We start from the raw sequence: 22,028 nt of genomic DNA, 5'->3' as shown, positions 1-22,028 counted from the left end.
ACTAGTGTAAATAAAGACATATTGTCGTTCCGTCGCCGTCTTTCATGGTTACGACTAAACCCACTAAACCATCATTCCATCACTCCATCAAGTTCGGGTGCGCCACATTGGTGGCACCGACGCCACTGATCGCGAACGGGAGTAAATTTGAAACTCCGCTGCGAGAGGATAGGGCCTGACCATGAATTCTTGTCACAATAATATTCATTTTGGAAACTTTGAACACGATCCGACGGTGTGTGATAAGTACAAAGTGTTCAGAGTGAGCGGAGCCAGCACCGGGTTGCTCAGGTCCTGCTAGCTGTTCCCCGATACATCAAGTAGACAAAAGGTAAGAACGCTAAAACACTTCCTATGCCTGAGAACAGAATGAATAACCATTGATAACCTCCCATAGCGGTCGCCAGATGTACGGCTTAGAAGGCGAAGGTCATTCCTATCTCTTGTCTGTACATTGTGAACGCAAGGGGGGCCAAACTCAGAGAAGTGTACTGTCGCATGTTAGGCTTCAACGAAGGGGAAGACGTACCGGAAGAAGTTGAATACCTGTAAGCAAAAGAAGTCAGGTCATCTATGGGCTTAAAGACTGTTATTTTGACGATCGTACTTACCTGAGCAACTTCTATTGACTGCTCTCTATGGTTCGAGATATAGGACAAGGACATAAGAAACCTGAGATCACGGTTGTTCGCTCAAAGGGTAGGAAGATCATACCTATAGCAATCGCTGCTGTACGTGTACCTAAAAGGATGACTGAGTTGAGTCCATAACCTGGAAAATGGAAGCATTCTACGCACATAACAGTAGTAATACATTGTGCACCGAAACACGACACGGCTACTCCAACTATAGGTCCTGGCCATGCTGCACCATATTGGAAACCAAACCCAAATATAAGGAGCCCCGCCTGCATGCGACACATGACGACATATGAGCCACAGCAGCGCGAAATGAGTCGACGATGTCAACGAACGGGCACGAGTATCTCTCCTGTCCAGACCGCCTTTAACCTTACTTCACTGGGAGAATCTTCACCGTGCCTCTGGCGGGCCTTGTTCTGAAGTAATTGCGTCTAGTGAGTGGCTGGCAATGTCTTCTATAGCCTACCGACTCACCATGACAGAGTCTACTACACAACCACCCGCGAGCTCTCCTAGGAAGCAACCGATAGTAAGAGCACCACCAGTCGCGAGCCCAATTTGGAGACTCTTCCAGCCGAAGCCATGTGGAAGGATTGTTGGTCCAATAATTGCTGGAAGAATGCTATAGGGGTAACAATACCAAATAGTTAAACAATATACTTTCATTAATTGACTGACCTGAGGTGAGGAAGTCCAGAGGTGAAGTGTGAAGCTCACGTCCCAAAACCATGCTGTTATGATTGACAGAAGTAAACATAAAGAGGTGGTCGGAATGATTAGTATACGAGAATTTCTCACCTGCGTGGCATAGTACAGTGCGGGAAACAAGACAGATGGCTACACAAACGCATCAGTGGAAATGTTTAAGCGCTTAGGAGAAGACTTACATGTCTAGCTATCCTGACTACAGGAGCGACAAAATCCCTCAAGCGTATCTCTCTTCTGATATAACGCCTGTGAAGCCTCAGTCTGTAAATGTGTCTTCGAATCGAGTCAACAGGTACTGTCTCTAACTCCGACTTGGTATCGATGCCTCTAGCGCACTGCTGACCCTCTTCGTCGATAGAGGTTGATGGAGGTTCGTGGCGCCTATAGAGAGTCTCGGGGAAGCAAAACAAAAGTAAGAGAAACATAAACGCATCGCAGATTGCTGTGAGCTTGAATATCCATCTCCAACCTAAGAACTGGCCCACGACCCCGCCGATGATGATCGCGACATGACTTCCATTAGCTATTCACTGGGGTCAGCAGCCGAACATAGAGCTCGAAGGGACGATATGCACTCATTAACATCGTATAGACTCCCATAGATCGACCGCGTTGATGCAGGAAGAACATATCGGTAATCTTAAAAGAAAGACATCGAACCCAGTACGACAGTAGTAGACAACTTGAAGGTCATGCTTACTGTTCCAACGCCCAAAGATGACCTGTGTACGAACGAGTAAAAAGTCATTCGGAAGGCAAATTATGGACGCACGTAGGTACACTCACGCGACGGGAAAAATACCGTTCACGATCCTCGCTCCAAGTAGTTGGGGAAAAGACTGACAGTATGCGGATCCGAGCGCAGAACCGAACCCAATGAAGGTAGTGATTAAATAGACTGGGCGGCGTCCCCAGGCGTTCGCTATCGGTAGAAATAAGAAAGGTGCCATGCCGTTAATTGCGATTGCGACCGTTCTATGATGGTGATGTTCTTAGTACTATGGTCAGGATTTTGTAAGATCTGTACTCGCCCCTCGGCATGCTCACGTTTGATACGAAGCTGTAACAGTAGATATTCCAAATTCCTCCGCCAGCTGGCTGAACGTTGGGTTGACCACTATCATTGAGCACGTCAGAAAGAAGATGGTAGCGCAGGTGTTGGACGAATATAAGTACTCACCAGCAATATTCAGGTTCCCGAGGCTTGCGAGAAGGCTAACTTGTGTTAAAACAAATAGCTTATGGTATATATGAGATAATGAGAGGAGATTGTAAGCGGACCAGAAAGTACGAAAAGCAATCTTATAATCAGTACTCACACGGTAAGCGAGTGGCCAATTGACTAGAGAGCGAAACGACATAAGATGAGAGTGTGTTATTTCAAGATATTTTTCGCGCTGATAATACGTACGTGGATCTTCCGGGTCGTCAGAGGGCTGTGGACTAAGCGGTAGCCCATGACTGTCGAGCTTTACTGCTGACGACAGCACATTAAAAACCTCTGAGATCATTGTAAGTCCATTCACAAACCGAGAACGTCTAGGACATCAGACGGACCCTTGTCATCAACAGCGGGGACCTTTTCGTCGGTCATAATTGACAGAGTGAGCTTGAAAAAAAGGGCAGAGGGAAGAAAGCTTATAGTGGGTGCTCGGGTATATATGTTGTCGTGGCTCTGTGAAAGATAAAATCATGTACCTAAAGGGGCGGGGCAAAGACGTTTCTCTTGTCCCAAAAACAATCTTGGACTAATGGGAAGACTTGACGATGAGAAGGGTTTTCTTGAAGGATGTGGCCAATGACCGACTGAGTTTTAAATTTAGGCGCGTTATGTATAAAGGCGGTAGCTCACGGAGCTATTTGAGCACCGTGCTCTCTAACTATGTCACTGGCGCTGGCCTGGCTTGATCTAAGGATAGGTAGCTCTTGATGCATCAATGTACTCCGGGGGAAAAGGTGTGTCGGAACATCTGCCACAAATATAGAGACTGCAGAAAACGTTAGCTATCCATCCTTGATCCATCCGACCCTCTACTCTCTACATCATAAACGATATGGGGCAAAAGGCCACGATGTTGCCAATCTCAGAAAGAGAATAAGGAGTTATTGGTACCCTCTCATAGCCTGGCGAAGGGAATCACATAATGAACTGATGTATATATGCTGTGCCAGCGAGCAAAGCATATGACACTATCAGCCCATGCGCGCCCTCATAGCTGTTCCCTGATACATCAAGTATACAATAGGCAAGAATGCTATCACACTCCCAATGCCCGAGAAGAAAATGAATAACCATTGGTAACCTCCCATAGCGGTCGCTAGAGGTACGGCGTAGAACGCAAAGGTCACCCCTATCTCTTGTCTGCAGGTTGTGAGCAAGAGCGTCACCACAGTCAGAGAAGCTTAGGGCAGAATGAGCATCTGGGGCAGGGAGCGTACCGAAAGAAGTTGAACACCTATGAGCGAAGAGGTCGGTTCATCTGGGAGCTCCGAAAGATGTCAATGTTACGGGCTCACCTGAGCGACCTCCGTCGACTGCTCTCTATGGTTGACGAGATAGACGAGGACATCAGGAAATCAGAGGTCATGCGTATTTCTGGGGGTATCAGAACATCATACCTATAGCAGTCGCTGCTGTACGTATACCTAGAACAACGTATGACTGAGTTCGTTCCACGACAATAGAAAGGGGAATATCTACGCACATAACAGTTGTGATACATTGCGTACCGAACGCCGATATGACCGTCCCGAGTATAGGTCCTTGCCATGCCGAGCCGTATTGAAGGCAAAAGCCAAATATGAGGAGTCCTGCCTGCACAAATGACGCGCACATGAGCCGCAGTGCCCCGTAACTGAATTCATGATGTAAACGAACAGGAACGAGAATTTCTCCTGTCCATACAGCTTTGAGCCTTGCTTCGCTAGGTGCATCTTCACCGTGTCTCTGACGAGCTTTGGTCTAACGGGAATATGACCAGTAAGCGATAGGTAACATTCTCATCATAGCCCGTCAACTCACCATGACAGAGTCTACTACCCAACCGCCGGCAAGCTCTCCTAGAAAGGAACCACTAGTGAGAGCACCGCCAGTCGCGAGCCCGATTTGCAGGCTCTTCCAGCCAAAGGCACGTAAAAATATTGTTGGTCCCGTAATTGCTGGAAGGAGACTGTAGGAGCGACGATACCAAGGAGTTAAACAATACGTGTCAGCCGATTGAGCTAATATAAGATGAAGCAGCCCGTAGTAGCCCAGATATAAAGTATTGGGCTTACGTGCCAAAACCGTGCTATCATGATCAACAGAATTCAGCATGAAGAAGTAATAGCATTTGACGATCGCGTACCTGCGTGGCATAGTACAGTGCGGGAAACAAAACAGATGGCTTCGCTGACGCATTAGTGGAAACGTTCGCATTGTGCGCATAGCACAGGACTTACATATCTAGCTATCCTGACCATAGGAGCGACGAAATCCCTCGCGCGTATCTTTCTTCGGAAGCAACACCTACGAAACCTCAGCCTGCGAATGTGCCTCTGCAGGGAGCTTAAGAGTGCTTTCTCTGACTCCTCAGTATCGAGGCCTGTAGCGCACTGGTGATTCTCTTCGGAAGATGTCGACGGAGGATCAAGTCGCTTATAGAGAGTCTCGGGCAAGAATAACAAAAGCAGGAGGAACAGGAAGCCGTCTCCGATTGCTGCAATCTTGAATATCCACCGCCAACTTAAGAACTGGCCCATGACCCCGCCGATGATAAGAGCGACGTGACTTCCGTTAGCTATTCATCAGAATCAGCAGTCAGATATAAACCCTGAAACAATGGTACACACTTAGCATCATCGTAAAGAATCCCATAGCTCGACCACGTTGATGTAGGAAGAATATATCAGTGATCTTCGGGGGGAAATGTTGGGCTCGACACGATAGCGATAGGCACGGACGTGCTTACTGTTCCGACGCCCAGGGACATTCTATATGCGAAGGAGTAAGTGGTCGTATGTAAGGTGAGCTATGGGCACACTCACGCAACGGGGAAACTCCCATTCACGATTCTTGCCCCAATCAGTTGTGGATACGACTGGGCATAAGCTGCTCCAAGCGCAGAACAAAACCCGATGAACGTGGTAAATAAATAAACTGGGCGGCGACCCCATGCATTCGCTATTGGTAGAAATAAGAAAGGCCCTAGGCCGTTCATTGCAAGTGCAGCCGTTCTGGGATTGTAATGTTTTTAGTACTATGGTCAGGATTTTTGTAAGAATTGTACCTGCAGTGCTCACGTTTGATACGAAGCTGTAACAGTCGATATTCCAAACTCTTCCGCCAGTTGACTGGATGCTGGATTGATCGCTGTCGATCGAACACGTCAAGAAGCCATGATAATGATGAAAGGTGTTCACGAGTGGGAGTACTTACCAGAGACATTGAAATTCCCGAGGGTTGCAAGAAGACCGACTTGAAGCAAAACGAATAACTTATAGTATACATAACGAAGAAAGCGAGGATCATGAACGAACATGAAAACACGGACATAAACCATTCAATCGGTACTCACACGGTAAGCAAGTGGCCAATTGACTAGAGAGCGAGACGAGATAAGACGTGAGCAAATTTTCAAGATATTCTGCGCGTCGAGAATACGTACGTGGATCTTCCGGGTCATCAGAGGGCTGTGGACTAAGCGGTAGCCCATGACTGTCGAGCTTGATAGCTGATGACAGCACAGTAAAAACCTCTGAGAGCATTGTAAGTCAATCCAAAAGCCGGAAAAGTCTAAACCTCTAGACAGACCTTTGTCATCAGCAGCGGAGACCTTTTCGTCGGCCATGATTGACAGAGGAAGAGGTGCAGATGAAAGAAGGGGGCTTATAGTGGGTGCTGGGCTATATATGCTGCCATGGCTCTGGGGAAGAGAAAATCAAAAATCACATACTTAGAGAGCGAGGCAAAGGCATATTCCTGAGTCCCAAAAGCGAGCCCGGACTACTGGAAAGACGTGACGATGAGAGGTGATTTCTTGAAGGATGTGCCCGTCCAATAGTCGAACAAGTCGTAAACTTAGGCGTGCTATTTATGGAGGCGGAAGCGGCAGTTCATCGAATCCCTATGGGACCGTGTCCTTCATGCCCCTGGCACGACTTGGGCTCAAATTACGCCATGCTTGAACCCTAATTATACTTCAGGGAACAAATATGGATTGTGATACCTGCCACGAGTACAAGACTGCACAAAACGGTCACGGATTCATATGGGCCCTGACTGCTTCTCCCCTGTACATCAGAAACAGGATAGGCAGGAACGCCACAATGCTCCCAATCCCAGCGAAGAGAATAAAAAGCCATTGGTACCCTCCCATAGCTGTGGCGAGGGGGATCGCGTAGAATGCAAAGGTCATTCCGATTTCTTGGCTGAGAGTGGCGTGTATGAGGTATGAATTTCGAGGAGGTAGATGCGGTGACGTACCGGAAGAAATTGAAGACCTAGAATGAAGTCAGATAAGACATGCGTTGATAAGTGAAGATGAAAGGAAAACTAGAGTAAGCTGTACGAGCCTGGGCTACCTGTGCCGAGCGGTCCCTACGAGGAATACAAAGTCAGTGGCTTGAATCAACTATGAGACGTTGTACAAACCTATGGCAGTCACTACTATAAGTATACCTTGCAAAGCATAGTCAGCACCGATCAGCGAGTTAGGAGAAATAATGGGACGGAGAAGAGCACGTACATGACTGTCGTTATGCACTGAACTCCAAAGCACGCCACACCCATCCCAATGATAGGTCCGGGCCACGCTGCACCGTATTGTATACCAAAGCCATAGATGAGGAGGCCGGCCTGAAAATCGACAATGATTAATCAGTTATATCGCTACCTATGAGTGCAGAGATACTTTCCGGCACAAGTAGTTCACCGGTCCATACGGCCTTCAACCGTACCTCGCTTGGCGTGTCCTCATCGTCTCCTGATCTTCGACGTGCACGCTCCTAGGCCGATATAGCGAGCAGGATGTTGAGTACATTTCTATCGGAGATGAACATATATCGCCTTACGATGATGGCGTCGACAACCCAACCACCCGCCGTCTCGCCCAGGAAACTTCCGATTGTGAGGGAACCTCCGTATGCGAGCCCGATTTGAAGCGTTTGCCAACCGAATTTCTCTGCGAATATGTGGGAGACGGTAACCGCAGGAAGTATGCTGTGCACGAGAACAAACCAGTATAAGTATCGAATGTCAAGGGCAAGCTGCGCAATATGAAGAGAGTGGCTTGCCTTCCAAAACCGTACTGTCGTCGCAAAGTAAGTATATGTTGCCCGCTCAGTCCGGTGTGTCATACGTACCTGTGTCGCATAGTAGAGCGCAGGAAAGAGAACGGATGGCTGTACGAGAAGCATAACTGTCAGGCTCACGGCGCGATGCCTTCTGTCCGAGAATGGACGCACATATCTTGCTATTTCCACAATAGGCAGCACAAAATCCTTCACCCTCACGTCCCTACCTTCGAACTTTCCCCTGTACCTCAACCTATCGATATGCCTCTTCCACAAACCTTTCTCAGCTGTGACATTAGCATTTTCAGCCCCGCCGCCCTCAACCTCGCCACATCTTTCCATGCCTGAGAGACTGGGCCTTGATTCTCGAAGGTATAGAGTCTCAGGGAGGAAGAATACGAGGAAAATGAACATGAAAGCATCACAAATAGCTGCAAATTTGAAGATCCAACGCCAGCCTAGAAATTGCCCGATGAGGCCCCCGAAAATGGGTGCGAGGTGGCTTCCGTTCGCTATGCTATACATCAGCGATGCAGTTCAGGAGAATGATGGAATGTGTGGATGTACTCAGTAAAACAGTATACACCCCCATGGCACGCCCTCGTTGATGGAGAAAGAACATATCGGCGACCTGGTCATCGCCAGAAACAGCAGACACATGTTTAGAGCTCTGGTGCCGCTCGATAACAGGGAATAATAACTCACAGTACCAGCCCCCAGTGATAGCCTACAAACGAATAAGCGTGAATACGCATTCAGTCCCCGACGACTGGCGACCGATTTGACGACTCACGCGACTGGAAATATCCCATTGACGATTCTCGCCCCGATCAATTCACCATATGTTTTCGTATAGGCGCACCCCAGTGCCGATACAAATCCAATGAATGTGGTCAAGAGGTAGACAGGCCTTCTACCGTATCTATATGTCATAGAGTAACGCAGATAGCCTTATGAGCGTCGATGCTTTTAGACAATAAATGTCATCGACTCACGCATTGGCAAGGGGGATGAAGAGGAATGGACCGATGCCATTGAGAGCTATTACGACAGTCCTGGATGTTGAGAAGAGGTCGGTGAGAAAAGTAGAGGGTTGAGATTAGGAGAGACGTGCGTTTGATATGACGCTTGCACGGTGGTTATACCAAACTCTTCGGCGAGTTCGCCATACGCGGGATTAATGACTGTTGTAAGCAGGAGATCAGCAGGGATGTGTCGCGCTTAAAAAGTGCACAACGGACAGCAGACGTACTGGCTGTATTGAAAGTACCCAGTGTCGCGAGGAGGCTAACTTGAATGAGCACAAAAATCTAAGGATAACATTAGGAAATGAACGAAGCCAAGAGAGCCCAGAAGCTGGTAGATGATGGAAGTAAGTACTCACACGGTAGAGCAATGGCCAGTTCACTTCGAAGTTGATCAGAAGGATCGTAAATGGAAGAAAAATGGTAATAATATGCCTACAAGGATCTTCTGGATCGTCAGAAGGCTGGGGACTAAGCGGAAGCCCGTGCTTGTCAAGCTTCACGACATGCGACTGTGCATCGAAGTGCTCTAAAAATTCACGAATGAGACTGAGCAATGAGAACAAAAGCGGAGGACAGGATAAAGTTGGCAAACCTTTCTCTGCAATCTCTGGTCCAGCCGCGTTCTTCGAACCAGACATAGCGTTGTTCGTGCGGGGTGGTAGAAAGAGGAAGCGAAAGGGCTATGAGGGTGTGTTCCTTTTTTACTTTGTGTGAGTGCAATGTATTTATGAGTGCTGTGTCATGAGAACGCTCATCTGACAACGTGCACGACAATCCCTGAGAGAGGTCATAAGTGTAGGACACGAGTTCATTGGTGGCTCAAAGTATTGAGTTGAGTGGAAGGAGTACTAGTGGACCTGGTTCGCACTCGATGTACTCGCGCAGCCTAGTCAGCTGAACGTTGACAGAGAACGGAGGGCCATCTGCACAGGAAAGTGCGATGTCATCACTATCTGGGGGTCAGCGAGATTTAACACCCGCTAATCATGTATTCCTCTGCTAGTGCTGAAAGCAGAAGATGTGGAGGACTCAACATAGCAAGCACATCAGATGAAACGAACTTCCGAGCTGAGGTCTGACGAATATATACGTGGATGTCGCTCCTCTGGGTTGGGCAGCGTGAGTGAGCAGAATCTAGGCAATTGATATAGTTCTCCAGCATGAATTGCAGAAAGTCTTATCGGACGTAAACAGATGAGAGCAGCTTCACGAAACGGATGTCTTCCTGTGGTCTTGAACCTGTGGTGGAGAGAGGATGGCAGCCATCTCAGAAATCCCAAAAATCTGAGATTGGCTGGGAAGGATGGTCTTCGCCGAGCGCAAAGGATATCGCCGGGCAGCGATAACCTCCGGTGGTCCTGGGAATTCCATCCTGTTGCGGTAATGGACACCGGAGGTCATCGCATGCCTTGCCGGTCAAACATGGACTCTGATGGTCATCGCTTCACCATTGTGGCCTAGTACGCTCACTGAAGCTCAAGGTAACACCAGAACCGTCTAAAAATGGACAGGGGAAAACATTGCACGACCACGAGAGGTCAGTTTCAAGACCTGTTGTCGGGAGACCACCGGCCGTATCCCGTTCTTGTATTTGCATGCGATCTACTCATTTGTGGCCGCTCTTCGTGGCTACCGTTAGATATTCAGTGGGAATGAAAAAGACTCTAGAATTTTAGTACAAGAAATTTTACATTGTGTGGCAGGGCACACAGCCTATCCCTGCGTCCTCCTACGGTGCAGAGTCGTAAAATGCAGCTGCTCGACGGCGTCGAAGATAGCTAACGTTCCCTGTGCCGGCGCTTCAGCCAATCGGAACAGTCGGAAAGTGATCCTGCCTCGGTCCGGCCTCGGTAAGTCTCAGCCCGTTCCAGGATTTCCGGATCTTGACCTCGTCCTCGATGCTCCGGGACGCGAGCGAGTATATATACTCGCGCTCTGCTCATCGACGTTCCCTTTGTATCTTCTCCAGGCCATCAGTCCTTTGTGGGTACTTGTTCTCTAGCTGTCATCCCTTGACTATAGGTTAGGGCCGGTCTCTCTCGGGCTCGTCTGTCTCTGGATTTCGTGACAATCTGTGTCAGTTGTGAGTTCTACTCTGGTCTTGTGTTATGGCTGCCTCTGTGTATCTGTCAGATCTGGTGCTTGCTCATGGTTTTTTGGCTGCTTCTCGGGTAATTTAAACTGTAGTGTAATAGTCCTGTACTAATTTTCTCCTAATACAATGTTTATTATCATCGTGACAGCCGAATGGGTCGTCAGCGTGAGCATTCAACAATTTGAGTGAATATCAAGATTTAATATTACTATGATTTGAGATGCTGTGCCACTACAGAGAGAAATGGCCATTCATGGTCATCGATGGCCATGTAATTTCATTATGGTTTGCGTTCAGCGAAATGGGCTGACATGGTCTTCCCTGGTCGGGCATCATCCGACGGGCAACGATGGACAAGACCAACGCATTCTGGTCGAACTTATACCTGGAAGGTTTATTTGACCTGGACCGACCTGCCAATGTCTTGGTTCAGCGTTGCGGTGTGAGATGATGTTAGATTTTTTCGCGGGATCTCTCATGACTGCGCTAGTTGTGCGGTGACCTTTCCTGTTCCGCTTTTCAGGATTTCCCTGATGGCTGCCAGTGTGAGCTGCCGCTCCCTGCACCGGCTCCGGACCGTCGCCAGAGGCCTTCACCCGAATTCCTCCGATCCGTTCATCCTTCCTCCACCATCCTGCCACTCACACAGTATTTAGTGCTCATCATCAAGATCTGATTCAATCGCCACAGCGCTGGTCGAGATACTCCTTATTATTTACAGCAACCCCATAATACTGAACAATTTTTTCACTGAACCCCAGTACTAGTGCAACCCGTGCCCCTGCCTTGCAGTTTGCTTGCAGTGCTTCTTATGCACGAAGAAGCACGACCTTTGTCTTTCAAGTCTATGGGCAAGTACAACAGAGGCAACATCCACTGTGAGATTTCCTTATATTCGAAGCGCACTTCTGAGTACCGCGGCTGGGTGGGATGACGAGGAGGTCGATCGTGTCCGTCAACATCCATCCCGCCTCGGGAACATGAGTCAGTGAGAAATAAATCTATATGGGCGAAACATACACCGACAAAACGTGAGTGACATAGGTACTGGACACGTATTATCATCACCCCGTGATCGTACACCTACTCCGCCTCCCGCAAAAACAGCGTGCAGACCGAGAATCAAGGTCGAGAGATCACAACAGCCAGTCCACAAACTTTCCCCATCTCGTTGTCGGGGGCACATAATTCTCCTGCCACCACTTCTCGTCCTCGTCGGCTTCTTCTGATCCTCCGAGAAGGTCCATCTCTGCTGGTTTGCGGAAGCCTTGGTCGCCACGCTTGAAGAGCTTCCACCCGAAGTAGATGACGGCGGTGAGAATGACACCGAAGTATGCAGTGCTATGTGTTTCGAAAATGTGAGATGGGTGAAAGATGAAAAGAATAACGTTGTCTTACAAGAACGATTGGATGTCAAAGTTCCCATCAATCTTGATAAACACCGCGAACCCGTTTGTAACTAAAGGTACGTGATATTTATTGTCAGCCTTCTTCAGGGTGCTTGATAACATCGAACAAGAGGATCAAAAACTCACCGGTAAGCAGAACACACCATACCAACCCGGTCCAGGCTGCATACGGCATGAGCTTGCCCTTGAATGGCAAAATTTCGCGAGAGAGGCCTTGGGCACGCATGCCTTTGTCGAATCGGATCCAAGCAAGACACATCCAGGAGAAGTTGATAAGGGCTGCGACGGAGGAGAGATCGAGGAACCAGCCGAAGACGACGGCGGCACCGGAGTTTACAGCTGTGAGTGAATGGCAAGTCAGTAAGCTAGGTGTCCATAGGACGAACACTGTCGGGTGCAAGGGAGCAGAAGGGGATGGAAGAGGAAATGTCGAAGAAAAAACGTACTCATGTAACTCAAACAACAGATTGCCAATACGAACAACAGGGAGAAGAGCGGGACACCCCTCTTCGTCGTGTAACTCAGAACCTTTGGAGCTTGACCATTGACCGCGAGCGAATGGACGGAACGAGTCGCGACATAGACGAAGGAGTTACCGCAGGAGGTGGCGGAGGTAATGATGACGGCGCTGAATCACAAGCATGATAGGCATCAAGCAGGCAAAAAAGCACGGGATGAGAATAGTAAGGAGCATACTTGATAATGTGGGGGAGGACCTTGATGCCGAGGTGCTGCATGCCGATGACGAATGGAGAGGCACCGACACCTATGATACGAAGATTGCTCCGTCGGCTCAACTAGTCTCAATCATACATAGAATAGGAAGACGTACCAGTTCCGGTAGCGATTCCGTTGAGCAGATCTTCGTCGTTGGAGGCGACAAGGATACCGACACAGAGGATGCCGAGGACGTAGAACGCTGCACCATATCATCATCGTGTCAGCTCAATCATGCATCTAAGCCAAGTGAGCGTGCACGTACCAGCCAACCTCCAGAACACTCTCCTACACACCGACAAGTGAACAAATTATGTCAGACTTAGGCTGGGAGTGGTGTACAGTGAAAGAGTGGACGAACCGGATAGCCTTCGGGATAGTGACCCTGGGCCTCTCCGCTTCCGCGGAACACATAGCCACGAATTCTGGTCCGCCGATAGAGAATGCGGCGACACGGAAGACGCCCCAGAAGCCGAGGAAGCGGCCGAGAGTACCATCGACGAGGCTGTGGAAGAGATAACGATATTTACATCAGTTCCCCGATACGATTTGACGGTGAAGGCACGCAATGGGAGATGCAGAGGACGTACTATTCTGCCATGGGACCGGGCTGTCGATGTCGGTAATATGACATGACGAAGTAATACAGCCCCATCATCAGTGAGTGCCACCACCCTAAACATGTCAATGGAAAAAATACGCACGTCCTTCCAGTACCTGAATCCAAATCTGTCATGGGCGGGGTTACCACCAAGCATGGCAATGAATGTGAAGATGATGAATCCGATGATGAGGATGACTTTGCCGGATGCGAAGTAAAATTCCGCCTATGGAGCGCCCCAAGCCGTAAGCACAGATGAAGAGATGGCACAATACGAAGAACAATGAAATCACCTCGCCGTAAAGCCTAACTGCGAATGCGTTGAGAATAAAGAATACGACAAGGCAGTAGGAAACCCAGATTGCGGGAGAGGAGTCGGGAAGCCTGTTTACAACGAAAAATTGTCAGTCTTGCACTACGCACAAAGATATCATTTGGTACAGAAGGGGGTGGAAGAGGTATATTTGTGGTGAAGAGGAAGACAGAAGAAAAGGGCCCACCAGTATTGGAATAGTCCCGTTACAGCTGAGATGTCTGCACAAGCGAACGCGATGCAAGCATCTATTGTTACATTCCGTCGGGGATCATGGCGCAATACAAGGAGTCGTCAGTATAAGGCAAATTTGAGGATTAATCGAGGGGGGAGAAGGCATACAGGCGTAGTTCCATCCACAAGCTACACCAGCGGCAGGGTCGATGAAACGGTGTGACCAAGTGATGAAAGAGCCGGTTATGGGCTGCATTCACGAGCGCGGCAAGGATCAATCGTCAAGCAAATGGGCGGGAAGGCGAGAAGTTTAATTATCAACTGAATGTTTCAGTGAATAGGGAAATGTTCGTACTAGGAGAGTTGCGAGTTCGCCTGCTGCTTGGGCCACTAGACGCAAGATCGTTAGCGGCACAAAAAAACGGAGGTCGAGGTATTGAGAACTTACCACACCAAACAATGACACAGAATATAATGTACGCAAGCAAGCAGGAGAGAGGGCCGGCCATGACGAGTGCTTTACCCGAGCCAACTACAAGCGCAAGAGTTACAGTCAGTTTATCATACACCTAAGGTGATGTTTGTTATGATTCTGATGCTTACTGAAAAGGCCCGTCCCAATAACACCACCGATGGAGCTACATTTCGCCGTACAAGAGAGTTTGTAAGCCCTTCAACCTTTGAGAAAGGCCGAACCAAGAGGGAACTGACATGAGTTGAATGTGCCTGCTCTTCAATCCTCTTGTTGTCGCCGACTTCGACCTATCGGATCCCATTGGAGCGGGTGCGACGCTGACGAAGACATCTTCCTTCTCAGAGAACTTGGACGCTGTTTCGAGGTCGACACTAGTGTTCCTGTGCGCCATACTAGTAACTCCGCACGCGTGTGCCATGGCTCCGCACGATGAGGGTGTGGTGAAAGTGGGAAGAGAGGGGAGAGGGGAGGGGACTCGGCGGGATCTGAGTGTTGATGATAGCTATATTATAGTGGACTCCGTAGGCACAGAAAATTCCGAAGATTTTTTGGTCCGAAACGATGACGGTACTGTGGAACGCGAGTCTATCAGGAATAAGGAATGATCCTGTTAGATGATTGGCTGCTATTGGTCGTAGGTTTTTTAATAGCCAAGGTAACGGTTGGAGACAGTGTGTTGCGATCATTGGAGAAAGCAGCGGCCAGATCCCACAGTCAAGATTAAGAATCAGTGTGCAAGAGATAGATAAGAGCCAAGCAGTTGTCCATATCGTATCACCAGACTTTGGACGAGGCTGCACTACCCGGACTCATCAGGAGGACTTCCTCATGTTCGAGATTTGAGTGGAGAGAATGTGCTTATTGGGAGAAAGAACGGATAATACCCGCATATTTATCCAGAGTCTCTATAAGGTGTTTGTGGAACTACAGAGGTAAGAAAGCAGAGCGTGGCGAGAACAAAGAAGGTGAAGTCTGTGCCACCGTCGGAAACCGAAGGAGTCCGCCACGCCGCGGCAGGAATCGCGTGGAATCGGAAGGCTCTGCGTCCTCCGTCCTCCGTCCGTCGTCCGTCCTTTCGATCGAGTCCATCCATCTCTCTCCAACAAACGATACGAGTCGGCTAATAACAGGAAGATTATCTTTATATGTGCATTTTCCAGGCACCGGCATCTTGGGATTATTCACGAAATGCTCAGAATAGCATCACGCAGCTATCTTTCGACTACCACGGCGAAGCTCTGTACCCTTGAACGGGACGCATCTCATGAACAAACCCGCCCAGCTGATCTAGGCTCCATCATGATTCCGTTGTCTGTTCATACTTAACCAAGTCATTGCATACTAGAGAAGACACCGCGAACAGCTTTCTTTGTACATCCAAGTCCTCTTGACTGCATCAGACTCGCAACCATGTCTCCCGACACCACGACGCCGTACCCGGGCTTTCCTCACCCAGACCCTTGTCTATCATTCTGGCTGCAAGGGACCCGTTCTTCTCCTCTTCTGGGCCACAGGACAACTGAAACTCTGCCCGAAAGCGCAGAGGTCGTGATCATCGGGTCTGGTTTGAGGTATGCTCTTATTTATATTATACGACGAGTATCGTTGAATTTTGATGGTACGCGCATAGCGGCGCCGCGACGGCATACTTCTTGCTTACATCTCCGAATCCACCAAAGAGTGTTGTCGTTGTCGAGGCGAGGGAGGCTTGTCACGGCGCAACGGGGAGGAATGGAGGCCATTGTAGACCGGATTGCTATCGTGGTGCGTAGATTTCCTGTTATTGGCTCTTCAAATAAGTACGAGTCCTCCAGATCGCTGAATATGGACATGTTGTGCAGGCTACAAGGGCTACAAGACGCAGTTTGGCAGGGAGCAGGCGTTGAAGATCTTGCAGAATGAGATGGTGGGTCTGATTCCCCGGTGTAATCTGTTCCGTTCGCTGCCATCGAGTTGGTGGTCAGTAATGCACTGAGCCATCGAGGCCATCGTTGAGCTCACGATGGGCTCGACTGAGAATCAGCGGCGTGTGGCGCTACCCGCTTCGGGTGGTGTTTGCAAGAACGTAATTTGATTTATCGTTCTTAACCCCTATTTAGGATACGCTCAACCTCGTCACGGAGATCGTTAAGAAAGAGAATGTCGATTGCGATTTCTGGCGTGGAATGTCATACGGTATGTCAATTTCTCTCTTCGTGGCCGTTTTCCGTGTCGCCTTCTCCAATACTGACGCTCTCACTGCGCCCGCGAACTAGACGTCGCGATGGACCAATCCTGCGCCGATAACTTCCATGCTGCTTTCGAGGAATTCAAGGCTGACGGTGGTAAAGTTGAGGGCGTAGTGGAATGGGTTTCGGACGCTGATCTTGCGAAGCAGGTTCGTATATGTCTTGTTTTCTTTCTTTCTTATTCTAAGTTTCCAGCTGTCCACACTTTATACCTCGCACCACTTCCTCAGTCCTCTACTATCCCATTGTTCGGCCTTCTCTACCATTTATCTCTTTTGAGCTCTGCACTGATATCCTTTACATTGTGGAATAGCGTACGAGATGCCCCTCTGCTCATGCCGCAGCCCACTTCCCCGCCGCCTCGCTCTGGCCATACAAGCTCGTCCAACACCTCCTCACTATGCTCATCGAGAAGCATGGCCTAAACTTGCAGACAAACACAGTCGTAGAGAGCGTTGAGGCGAAGGATGATGGTGCGTTTCATCTCTTACATACCTCCTCCCTCAGCTCTTCTCTTTTCCCTGAATACTCATGTTATTCTCCTGCACATAGGCTCACATATCCTGCATACACCTCGTGGCACCCTCAGCGCCCAGAAGGTGATCTACTGTTCGAACGCCTATACCGCTACGCTTCTCCCCGAGTTCAAGGGAAAGATCGCCCCGTTCAGGGGACAGTGCAGCGCGATCGTTCCGACAAGGGCGGTCAGCGGAACGAAGATGTTGAAGGAGACGATGAGCTATCGATGGGGTCTGGTACGTATCCTCTATATCCTTCTCACTTACGACTTTCCATACACTTCGAGTAACGCTAATACTGAATATGTATCACACAGAACGACTTCGACTACATGATCCAACGCCCCAAAGACGGAATCATCATCCTCGGTGGTGGGCGTTGGAAAGCTCCCATCGAGCTGTCCATACCCCAGACCGACGACAGCATCAAAATCCCCGAGTTCACGAAGCATCTGAGCGAGGCGATGCCGGGGTACGTTACGGGCTGGAGTGATCCCGTGGAATCCGGTGCTGGTAAGGTCGGGTCGGGAGAGAGGAAAGAAGCGTTGAATGAGGGGTTGTTGGTGGATTGGACGGGCGTCATGGGGTATACGCCAGAGGCGGTCCCGTATGTGGGTTCGTTGTCGCATTTGGGGAGGACGAATGAGTTTATCAATGCGGGGCATTCGGGCCATGGTGCGTTTTTGTATTGACTTTCATACTTTCCTTCTTCTGAACGCTTTGATTGTCCATATAGGAATGGCCCGCATCATGACCTGCTCCCGCGGTCTGGCACATGCGATCCTCAACCCTTCGGCACCGTTTACCTTCGAGGAGACGGGAGTCCCGGAGTGCTTCGAGCCTACCAAGGAGAGGTTGGCGATGAGTAAAGTCAGCGTGGAAGATATGTGGCGGGAGGTAGGCAAGGGCAAGAGGGAGATGATGCATTAAAATGAGAGGTCCGGTGGCGGGTGATGAGGGGTCTCTGGCTTGACGCTTATGGTGATAATAAATGCAGTTCTCAAATGGTGTAATATGTAGAGGCCTGTATGAATGCTAGCCATTGCATGAGTTCCTCCATCATTTTCGCGCTTGTGAGTCATTCAGTCATCTGACGATGAGGTCTCTAGGCGTGAAGTACCTTTGCTGTGTCATCGAGATATCCAAAGTTGTCGGCACGAAATTCTCATTGACAGCGGAGGGGTTCGGCGTAGGGGCGGTGTATTAGGACCCGACGTCGACTAGGATGGAGCACAATAGCCAGCTTTGGTAGAAGAATAAGCCTGCGATGGAGGTTCCTACGATTAGAAGAGCAGGTACAGCTGCATAAGAGTCGGCTAACATATAACTCTGTTGATCTTGGCCATGATACGAATATACTCCTACATCCTTGAAGACCCGTGCTGCACGCAAGTGCACTCGGCTCTTATGTTACAAGTTGAGGAATTTTAGAGGAACATAACAAGGAATACTCATAACCTCCACGCCTTCAAGTACCTTGCGATCTCACGTCTATCTGATTCTGGTAAACGCAGAGCGCGCCACAGAAACTTGGTGGCCACAACCGGTAAAGGTGGATAGTGGCCGTTGAGAACCCATTACCTAGGAAAGGGCATCGTATATTTAGTGTGTAGAGGACTCTCAGACTCTCGTCATAAAGTCAGGACCTTGACGTCAAAGAAAGGATGATATTTTGTCAATTCTTTGTCAAGCCAGTAGAGGGTAGAACGTGATGTCCGGCTATGGTTGTTCAAACGTTCAAATGCCAGAATCAAGGCTGGAGAGTGAATGAACCATAGAACAAACTCGAGAACGTGTGTGTCGACCGTGGACGACCGAAGAGGAAGACAAAACGTGCGCCTGACGTATCACGCCACATCGCCGAATAAGGAAAGAGCACCGGTTGCTGCCCCACGCCGCGCCGTCGTCGTTCGGCGCGACGCCGACAGCATCTCTAACTCGTCCGTACATCCTCTCAAGGCATCCCTCTCCCTCCCCACGGCCGTCTCGTTACACTAAGCCCATCATTTACCCCGACACCATTCGCCTACCTACGATTACCTGGGCTACATGAAGTACCTCGAGATATCTGAGCTCTCTCGACTCGCCGAAGCGCTCACACATGAGGGGCCCGAGTGCTCCGTGCATACTCGGATAGAGGCCTACAGCTGCAAGAACGTCAAACGGGACAAGAAACTCTTCAAGTCGCTCGAAAGCGCCTACAATGATGAAGCCACCAACTCACCACCCATCCCTTCCTTTATCGCCCTCGACCGCGAGGCCGAAATGACCCCCTTCGGGCCGATAGACAAGCATGCGTCGCGCAAGACGCTCTACCTACTCATCGCAACTCTCAACGTCGCTTTCCCTGACCACGAGTTCTCAGACGTCAAGCCCGCACACTTCAATAAGGAGGAGAGCGGCGCAAGTGTGCTCAATGCGCTCAGCACTACACTCGTATCGCCCCAACGCGCAGGTATGCGCGCACCTCGGACGTACTCCTCCTACCCACCTGCATCCAAGGACTTCTTCCCTTCATCCCTGCCGACATCTTCGTCCCCACCTGCACCGCTCGCTAGCCCCTATGCACCTCCTCCAATGGTCACCGGGACCCATCCCACGCTCTACCGCATACTCGACGACGTCATAGGTCTTCCCGAATGCGAAGTATTCTCGTACGTACCCGACATAGAATCCGATCCCCACGCCAACGATTTCGAGTACGACGAGGACGAAGTCGCGAGCATCAACGACGCGGATTCTTCATCCGATGAACCATCCGAAACCTTCGCATTTGACGACTATGACGTTGATGAGGCGACGAGCCGGAGTCGGCCTATACCTGGAGGCAGGAGAGGGAGTGGGTATTCGAATGGCAGCGATGATGAATTCTACGGAGCGCATAATCGTCGTCACGGGGCTTTGCTTTGGAGTTCGCATTGGTTCTTCTTGAACAGGAAGTTGAAGCGGATAATATTCGTGTCGGTCTGGGCGAGGGCGAGAAGTACGCTTCATATCGCGGATGAGCTGGACGAGGGATACGGAAGTGTGGACAAGTTGCTGCCGGCGTTGTCAGGGGAAAGGTTTTTGGGATGGGAGGGAGCTGCCGGAGCAGGGGCGAGGGCAATGGGACTTCATATAAGTCATTCCATCTGAGGCGGGACGCGCGACATATATTATGGTAAATCATATTCGAATGCGAAGTGTAACCGGAAGACTCACCAACATATTCCTGGTCACTACAGGCGCCATCATACATGCACCACCACCTATGTTTTTCGGACCATCAGCCTCTGCTCGATCATACCACCTATCCTTCCCATCGCGACTCGGACCACTGGTTCACGATTTTTGTTCTTGATACTTGATCCCAGGTCCACGGCCATCTTGACGTTTCTTGGCCCCTTCTTCTCCCATGTACATATATCTCTTGACCTTCGCCCCTTCCTTATCGCCCCACTCACACGGACAATCGCTTCTCTTCAGCATATGTTATCCTCTCTATGCCTTTTCAACCCCTACGACAGTCCAGCTAGTTCCCTAGGCCTGCTTCTCCTATTCCCATTCTTCGTACTTCGTATTCCTCTTCGCCTTCGTCTTTGTTGGGCTATTATTCTTGGAACTGTATGATATTTGGATGGTCGGCACGAACGCCTTTCGAGTATTCGACCTTGATTATGTCATGTTATGGATCTTCATTTTTCAGCTCTATCGTTATGGTCTGCCTCCAAAAGTTTGGCGTCCGAGGTAAGGTCCGATGAGTTGATGGTGGAGGCGGATTGACCTTGGCATGAATCTCGATGGGAGCGGTCGACGAGGAAATAGAAGGCCGTATAAGGAAAGGGTAGGATTGAAGATGGAGTTGAGCGCCAGATAAAGCTCGCCGGCGATGCATGCTGGTAAGTCATGCCGATGACTGGGAACGTGAAGCGGGATTCTGATGAGGAGGAAGAGGAAGAGACAAGAACGAAGCGAACCATAAGTCACATCAAGGGCACTAGGCACTGAACGACCATCTCTCCGAGAAAGCCTCCTCTAGCTGGTACTTGGTTGGAAGGGCCAGAGGGTTGCTAAACTCAGATGCGCGGCGGTAGTCTATAGCACCCATGGCAAAACTGCACAGAAGACGGAAAATATTGGCTGAGGTACAGTGAACGAGACAGAGAACGAAACGCACCTTATATCAATCAGAGCCTCCAGGGTTGCGACCTAGACTATTTGAAGGCTTGTCAAACGGATGGGTGAAAGCCAGCTGAACGATAATCTGATACGAAGACTTTCTGGTGATCCAACCTCTAGATGACAAGAGGTGTTGAGAGTCTCCGTTCAGTGTCGCAAGTATCCAAAGGCGAATACGATGAACTCGAGTCAGCGAGGAGTCATAGGTGGATGCGGTGTATCAGAAAAATAGAGCACCATGAGGGCTCAGTGCTCATGAACGTATTAGAAATAAATAAATCGTGGAATTTCGGCGACAAAAGCGAGATCAAAGAGGTAAGAAGTGCAAGTGCATGATCATGAATTTTCCAACCAAAACTTTTTGACCAGTCCTGTCGATCCGCGAAATCGATGGAAGGTCCAAACGGGCCACGCGTGTGGCGGAAAAACCGGGGACTGATGCATGTGATCGCGTGTGTACTTTACGTCATGGTTTCCCGAATCGGATATGGTGAGCAGATGGGGAAGGTCGCTCTCACGCTTCGCGCTTTGAACCGGGGCTCCCGGAAATTCAATTTTGTTGCATCCGAACAGTTTTGTGTCGCAGCTCGCTGCGCCGCCCGGTCGAGATTGGAGGACTTTTGCCATCTTGTTTCGATGTCTTTCTTGATGCTCTCTCCTTGTTGGGATCTTGCATCCCCACTGCTCGGC

General features: G+C 49.6%; 6 protein-coding genes across 6 annotated transcripts; 2 read left to right on the top strand and 4 right to left on the bottom strand.

The window, feature by feature from the left end:
• Window positions 1-79: 79 nt before the first annotated feature.
• Window positions 80-2,943, bottom strand: STEHIDRAFT_107930 (uncharacterized protein; the record flags this gene model as incomplete). Its single annotated transcript, XM_007300039.1, has 17 exons — window positions 80-188; window positions 530-546; window positions 612-672; window positions 742-771; window positions 798-907; window positions 974-1,057; window positions 1,116-1,263; window positions 1,359-1,372; window positions 1,440-1,478; window positions 1,529-1,730; window positions 2,050-2,071; window positions 2,194-2,324; window positions 2,397-2,466; window positions 2,530-2,587; window positions 2,669-2,691; window positions 2,761-2,850; window positions 2,907-2,943. The coding sequence occupies 17 exons, from the start codon at window positions 2,941-2,943 to the stop codon at window positions 80-82; spliced, it is 1,245 nt and encodes a 414-aa protein (XP_007300101.1).
• A 599-nt stretch (window positions 2,944-3,542) lies between these two features.
• STEHIDRAFT_107929 (MFS general substrate transporter) lies at window positions 3,543-6,178 on the bottom strand (the record flags this gene model as incomplete). The annotated part of the gene is made up of 17 exons (XM_007300038.1): window positions 3,543-3,711; window positions 3,789-3,805; window positions 3,867-3,891; window positions 3,969-3,995; window positions 4,055-4,164; window positions 4,228-4,311; window positions 4,372-4,571; window positions 4,626-4,696; window positions 4,945-5,128; window positions 5,181-5,244; window positions 5,300-5,321; window positions 5,376-5,564; window positions 5,631-5,700; window positions 5,767-5,824; window positions 5,906-5,928; window positions 5,996-6,085; window positions 6,142-6,178. The coding sequence occupies 17 exons, from the start codon at window positions 6,176-6,178 to the stop codon at window positions 3,543-3,545; spliced, it is 1,440 nt and encodes a 479-aa protein (XP_007300100.1).
• A 408-nt stretch (window positions 6,179-6,586) lies between these two features.
• On the bottom strand, window positions 6,587-9,288 carry STEHIDRAFT_165686 (MFS general substrate transporter; the record flags this gene model as incomplete). The annotated part of the gene is made up of 19 exons (XM_007300037.1): window positions 6,587-6,758; window positions 6,814-6,830; window positions 6,912-6,927; window positions 6,982-6,996; window positions 7,076-7,185; window positions 7,245-7,334; window positions 7,401-7,548; window positions 7,623-7,636; window positions 7,692-7,730; window positions 7,794-8,134; window positions 8,190-8,253; window positions 8,328-8,349; window positions 8,416-8,544; window positions 8,618-8,677; window positions 8,749-8,806; window positions 8,875-8,932; window positions 9,007-9,029; window positions 9,087-9,176; window positions 9,243-9,288. 19 exons carry the CDS (start codon window positions 9,286-9,288, stop codon window positions 6,587-6,589), a joined length of 1,512 nt encoding a protein of 503 aa, XP_007300099.1.
• A 2,593-nt stretch (window positions 9,289-11,881) lies between these two features.
• On the bottom strand, window positions 11,882-14,825 carry STEHIDRAFT_153002 (uncharacterized protein; the record flags this gene model as incomplete). The annotated part of the gene is made up of 17 exons (XM_007300036.1): window positions 11,882-12,086; window positions 12,144-12,204; window positions 12,281-12,493; window positions 12,601-12,782; window positions 12,851-12,920; window positions 12,987-13,073; window positions 13,137-13,159; window positions 13,233-13,376; window positions 13,462-13,481; window positions 13,576-13,698; window positions 13,766-13,856; window positions 13,973-14,033; window positions 14,128-14,209; window positions 14,315-14,349; window positions 14,408-14,491; window positions 14,563-14,597; window positions 14,671-14,825. 17 exons carry the CDS (start codon window positions 14,823-14,825, stop codon window positions 11,882-11,884), a joined length of 1,671 nt encoding a protein of 556 aa, XP_007300098.1.
• A 1,019-nt stretch (window positions 14,826-15,844) lies between these two features.
• On the top strand, window positions 15,845-18,110 carry STEHIDRAFT_49012 (FAD dependent oxidoreductase; the record flags this gene model as incomplete). The annotated part of the gene is made up of 10 exons (XM_007299247.1): window positions 15,845-16,005; window positions 16,065-16,198; window positions 16,276-16,340; window positions 16,534-16,609; window positions 16,690-16,811; window positions 16,976-17,135; window positions 17,215-17,417; window positions 17,498-17,669; window positions 17,712-17,855; window positions 17,917-18,110. 10 exons carry the CDS (start codon window positions 15,845-15,847, stop codon window positions 18,108-18,110), a joined length of 1,431 nt encoding a protein of 476 aa, XP_007299309.1.
• Window positions 18,111-19,186: 1,076 nt separating this feature from the next.
• Window positions 19,187-20,861, top strand: STEHIDRAFT_91440 (Maf1-domain-containing protein). Its single transcript, XM_007300035.1, has 2 exons — window positions 19,187-20,340; window positions 20,405-20,861. The coding sequence occupies exon 1, from the start codon at window positions 19,230-19,232 to the stop codon at window positions 20,313-20,315; it is 1,086 nt and encodes a 361-aa protein (XP_007300097.1). The 5' UTR covers window positions 19,187-19,229; the 3' UTR covers window positions 20,316-20,340; window positions 20,405-20,861.
• Window positions 20,862-22,028: the final 1,167 nt, after the last annotated feature.

Source organism: Stereum hirsutum, assembly GCF_000264905.1.
Source record: "Stereum hirsutum FP-91666 SS1 unplaced genomic scaffold STEHIscaffold_2, whole genome shotgun sequence".
NCBI lineage: Eukaryota > Fungi > Basidiomycota > Agaricomycetes > Russulales > Stereaceae > Stereum > Stereum hirsutum.
Note: the sequence above shows the minus strand (reverse complement) of the source record. Positions and strands in the feature narration are given on the sequence as shown.